Below are 5874 nucleotides of genomic sequence, written 5' to 3'. Positions count from 1 at the left end.
TTGAGTTAAACACATCCATTTATCTTTCAAATTTTTTTGAAATTCAAATATCCGTACTTTTAATAAGAGGAGTGATAGAGGGAGGGAATTTGGTGAGGGAATTTGGTGAGGGAATGACGTGGCAACACCTTCATTGGTTGGAAAATGTAAAAAGGGTAGGAAAGAGAGAAAAGAGAGAAATTATTTGATTTTTTTAGCGAATAAGATTATGCCACGTCATTCCCTCACCAAATTCCCTCCCCTAATCATTTCTCTTTTAATAATTTATAAAAAAAATTAAGAATTTATTATTCCCTTAAAGAGTGTTTATCCCAAATAACAAATCATCATAATTGTAAAGGAAATGAGAGAATAATCTATCAATTTGATTTACATTAAAAACGCTCTTAAATTCATAAATCTCGCAAATTAAAAATAAAATTCGAGTTAGCATTTAGTATTTAGTGGAACATGACGTGAGTATTAAAAAATTAGGATTTGACTTAAACAAAGTAAGTATTGTGTATTTGAAGCTCTATCCAAAATTTTCTTTACTTAATAATTATGTCAGACTGTCAGTAAGTAAGATAAGATGAAAGAGTAAAATGTAAGTAGATGATGGATCAATCTCCGTCTCAATAAAAACCAAGTCTTTTGGCTGTCTACCCATTGGTTGCTTTCCTTCCCGCTTTCCTCATCAATCCAATCCAATCCAATCCATGGAGCCTCTGTTCATCCTATTCACTGCTGCACTCTTGCTGATTATTCTTCCCTTCTTCCCCATTTCTTGTGTTTCCGCCGCCGCCGCCGTTGATCTCAACATCCGCCGTGACCCTCCGACCGAGACTTTCTGTTCTGCAGTTATCGAACCCAACAATTATCCCTGCTCCGAACACACCGTAAACCCTTCTCTCTTATTTACTGTTCATCATTCTTACTCTATACCCTTTATATACTTATTTATTCACCTCTTACTTCAATTAATTACTTAATCATCCAAATCCATTCATGATTTCCATGTCTTGTGATTGAAGTTGTCTCTTTAAGTATATAATACCTATTGCTGATCACTAGTTAGTTAATTAACAAAGTTGTCTTTGAATTTTAAATGGGTTTTGTCTATAGTGTTAAAGCTCTGTTTTTTGCATCTTCTTAGGTCAAAACTGAGGACGGTTTTGTGCTGGGGTTGCAGCGTGTATCATCTCCAAACATAATTGAACAAAGGGCTCCTCCAGTTCTGCTTTTACATGGGCTGTTAATGGTGATGATCTCTATACTAGCACTATGCATGATTTCAACTTCATATTAATATGTATTATTGCAGAGGGGAGGTTTGACCATATATAGACAGTTGAAGTGGGTTGGTTTTTGATTTTATTTTTCCCCTTTAGGTGTGAATCTTATATCTTTTTTTCCCTTCAAATTTAATTTGAATAGGGTGGTGATGCATGGTTTCTTAATTCTGTGAATCAATCGTTGGGATATATCCTTGCTGATCATGGATTTGATGTTTGGGTTGGAAATGTAAGGGGTACGCGTTGGAGTCATGGGCATGTATCTTTATCAGTTAGAAGAAAGGTATTTGATCTATACTTGTTCGATGTAAAAGTATATCTCTCTCTTGATATATATACCTTCGAATTCATTCAACTCAAAGAAGTCTGAACATATTGCTCAACATTATGATTTATATGTTTGACATTAGAAATAGGATTTAACAGTTTTCAATAAATAAATTGCCAATTTCCACCTTATTTCATATAATGACACTGTATACTTACATTTTAGAAATTTTGGGATTGGAGTTGGGAGCAATTGGCAGAGTATGACCTTACAGCAATGCTTAACTATGTACAATCAGTTGCCAGGTCCAAAGTTTTTGTAGTTGGACATTCACAGGTTTTAAATCTTTCTTTCTGTTACCACCATCCATTTCTTGAAGCATATATTGATCTCCTTAGTCCTTTTGACCTCATTAAATGGCTGTTATTAGGGAACAATCATGTCTCTGGCTGCTTTTACCAATCCAGATGTTGTAAATATGGTAGAGGGTGCTGCTCTTCTTTGTCCCATATCATATCTTGGACATGTCTTTTCTCCATTTGTTCTTAGACTTGTCAGCATACATCTTGACCAGGTATAATCCAATTTATATAAATGCGATGCTGCATGCATATGATATTAGTTTTTATCCTAATTCTACAACAACACAGGTCATTCTTGACATGGGCATCCATGAATTGAACTTCAAAAGGTGTGTAAAATCTTTTGAGTTTCCCTATATTCTACTGAACATGTCATATTTATTGTCAATTTGTATTATTTTCCATTTCCAGTAACATTGGCGCTCAAATCTTGGATTACATTTGTGATGGGCATACAGACTGTAATGATCTTCTGAGCGCCATTACAGGTTATCCTTCGCTTTATCCATTTTGTTTTAGCTTCAAGCGCATCTACAGCTATGCCAGTACATGACGTTTTCAACCATGTTTTCTGTCTGCAAGAAATGGTAGTTTTTGTTTATATATGCTATATGTGAGCGCAAGTCATACCGTGGCTTTTCAGTGCTGCAGAGTAGTTTAAGATATGAATGTCTATAAGATAAAAGAGTATCTAATTGATGCTTATTTGAAAACAACATTTTTAGTGAATTTTGTATACTTGTGGCTGGGTCTCACCAATAAAATGTCAGTTTATTTTATGAAATAAATATATCATTTGGTATAACTACTAGAAAATTGGCATTTAAACTTGGATGAGCAAGTTTTCAAATGGTGGCTCATTTGGATTATTTACAAATGAGATCACAACCATTTCCCATGCAAAAAAGGCTCATTGTCTACACTTACTCAAGGTGTTAATTTTGAAGGCTATATATAGTTACAATTTACAATAAAATCTGATTTTCAGGGTATGCAAGAATCAGATGAACAGCTTAAGTTAGATTGTTTAAATAATGCAATGTTAACAGATGAATCAGAATAGCAGCTTGAGTCAGATGAACAGATGAAAAAATAATGCCACAAGTAACTACTTAGTTTATGGAGGCAAGGACAAGCACATTTGACAAAGTGTCAAACATTACAAAAACAAAGTTTTAGGGCAATTTTGGGGTTTTTCCTTTTCTTATACACGATTCTTAACTTAAATATACAAAAGTTATGGATCAAAAATGTATCTGAACAAGATGTTTGGAAACTAAACTTGATTTAGAAACAAATTCACAAATTTATTGGTTGTTTCTTTCCTAAATCCGGATACAATAACAAAAAGTGTTCTCAAATGGGTCATTATCTTGACGGAATTGCAAATGATAAAACTAATAAGCAATCAATCGCACTAATGTGCACCTGATTGGTATAGTTTGAGGGACATGTTGGTGTTTAATTAGTATAAGTGGGAATTTGCTCCAATTTGTGGCAACTGACAAATATGATTTTGTTTTTCAATGTTGAACAGGGATTGATTAATAAATTTAATAAGTGTAAATCATGATATTCTAGATGGTTAATTCTTTTTACTTAAGGACAGCACTCAATTAACAAATAGTTGACCCTTTTTTCTTTCCTGTATTTCTATCTGGTCATGTTGAAATAGTTTAATTCCTTGCAGGGGCTAATTGTTGCCTTAACATCTCTCGCATTGATTCCTATCTTCAATTTGAGCCTCACCCATCTTCAACCAAGAACTTGAAACATCTTTTCCAGAGTATGCATTTCTTTCTTTCATTTTGTTGTTGCACTCTAGATGCATGAATTAATCTTCTTACCTTGATGGTCAACAAGTGTCCGTCATTACTGGTCATCTTCTGTAAAAGATCACAAGGTTCACTTTTTAAGTTTGACATTTTAAGTTGCTTAGCAATAAAAGTAGAAGAAGTTCAACATTATGATAACATCATTGTCTAAACTCAATTTTTTTGGCATCCTTACTCTTTATCCACATGCCAAGTGTGTAGAATAGCCATTGCTTCTCCTTTTCCTTCTCCTCCGTGTTTGTGTGTGTTAATTCATAAAATGAGTCGATCTACCTAACTTAAGAGTCTATTTGGAAACTCTTACTATAATCACGATTTTATTGGAAAATCACCCATGTTTTGAAAGTGATTTTTTATTCGTTGGGTATAAGATTATTTTCTGGATCATGAATTATTTTCATTATCTAGTGTGATTTTTTTTGTTTCATTTTATATAAATTATTTTTTAGATCATGATCCAAATTATTGTTACAAAAATTGTTTTATGTACGATGATCCAAATTATTTTCTAGATCATATTTTGGACAAACATGACAACTCTAGATTTTTTTCGTATCAGGATCCAGATCATAAAATGTGATAACACACCGTCTCTGTTTCTTTAGATAAAATCTAATAGTATCCAATTTTTGAGCTTGATTTTTTGTTTAATCCTTAAAATTATGATTTTGATTCCTCTTGAAAATTTATAATATGCTAACTATTACTTGGATGAGTGTAACAATGCATTTTAACATCAATAAGATTATTTGATCAATCTTGTTTCCTACTTGATTTACAGTTTTGAAGCTCGAATCTGATCAAACTCTTCTTTTTGTGCAGTGATTCGGAAGGGAACATTCTCAAAATTTGACTATGGAAGGTTGAAGAACATGATATTATATGGGAGTTCAGAACCTCCAGCATTTGATGTCAGCTTAATACCATCTTCTTTGCCACTGTGGATGGCTTATGGAGCAGAAGACGCGTTAGCAGATATCACAGACTTTCAGCACACTCTTAGGGACTTGAGAAGCAAACCCGAGCTACTATACATAGAAAAGTATGGCCATGTTGATTTCCTTCTCAGTAAAACTGCATACAAAGATGTTTACCCTCATCTTATCAGGTTCTTGTTTTCAACATGGGGTAATAAGGTTAGTTCTATGTAAATGAATTCAATATTACCCTTTTTATTGTGATTATGTAATGCTCAATTCTTTGTATATATAAGGTCACTATGTTTTTAAAGACGACGTTGTAATTCGATGTCCTGATGAAGGAAATGAAAGGTGTGAGACCAAGTGTTATTGAATTGTAGTAGCCAAAAGAAAATTCTCGCCATTTGTAGGAAAGACATATAACTAATGCTTTCAAAGGACGGCATTAACAGTGATTTTAGGTTAACTTTCCGAGTTAGAATTGCTTGGGATGGTTAAGACACCGATGAGGGATCCTTGGGTATTGTTGTTTTGTTGGCAGTAAAATAATATGCTTGTTTTTTTTTTCTTAAAAGGAAATAGTTTGGGTATTTATCTGGTTGGTGGTTTAACAAAAATTGATGTTCACAATTCATGCCACCCTTACTCGAAGCGAAGCAAGGAATGCTCACTCCAATGATCGGAGCAAACGAAAGACATCACCAACATGTATTTTTACTAACGATGAGATCCTTGATCATTACATGAATGAATTGGTAATGGACATTAGCAATCATCATGTGAAAGGTCGAAAAGAGATGCACAAGTTGTATAGTACCTTCAATTATGACTTTGTATTTTTAACTAATTTGTGTCAAATAATGTCTATTATTAAAAAAGAAAAGATAAACATTCTCATGACTTAATTTGTAATATTTAATTTGAATGTGATAATGTGGATAATAAAGTAAATCTATATTTTTATAGTTTAAAAATAAGTAGTTTTGAGTTACTGTTTCATATAAAAATAAATAAAATAACTCAATATAGGAATATTTAACCAAGTGGTAAAAGTGTAAAGCATAATGCTCATCCATTAGTTTAACGAATTTAAGAATTTATTTAAATTAACTCGATAAACTTCTTTAAAATTAAGATTTCAAGAATAACTCAATAAATCAATCTAAACAATATGGTTTAAAGACATAAAAGGTATAGATCCATTTCCTTTTCATG

The 5874-nt window shown here is 32.7% G+C and overlaps 1 protein-coding gene across 1 annotated transcript; it reads left to right on the top strand.

Moving 5' to 3' along the window:
- Window positions 1-628: 628 nt before the first annotated feature.
- On the top strand, window positions 629-5033 carry LOC124936447 (triacylglycerol lipase 1). Its single transcript, XM_047476944.1, has 9 exons — window positions 629-878; window positions 1136-1240; window positions 1417-1557; window positions 1768-1878; window positions 1973-2116; window positions 2193-2233; window positions 2316-2392; window positions 3595-3690; window positions 4562-5033. The coding sequence occupies exons 1-9, from the start codon at window positions 699-701 to the stop codon at window positions 4888-4890; spliced, it is 1224 nt and encodes a 407-aa protein (XP_047332900.1). The 5' UTR covers window positions 629-698; the 3' UTR covers window positions 4891-5033.
- The last annotated feature ends 841 nt before the right edge of the window (window positions 5034-5874 follow it).

The sequence above is a fragment of the Impatiens glandulifera genome, chromosome 4 (genome assembly GCF_907164915.1).
Source record: "Impatiens glandulifera chromosome 4, dImpGla2.1, whole genome shotgun sequence".
Classification (NCBI taxonomy): Eukaryota; Viridiplantae; Streptophyta; class Magnoliopsida; order Ericales; family Balsaminaceae; genus Impatiens; species Impatiens glandulifera.
This window is presented reverse-complemented; position numbering and strand designations above follow the sequence as displayed.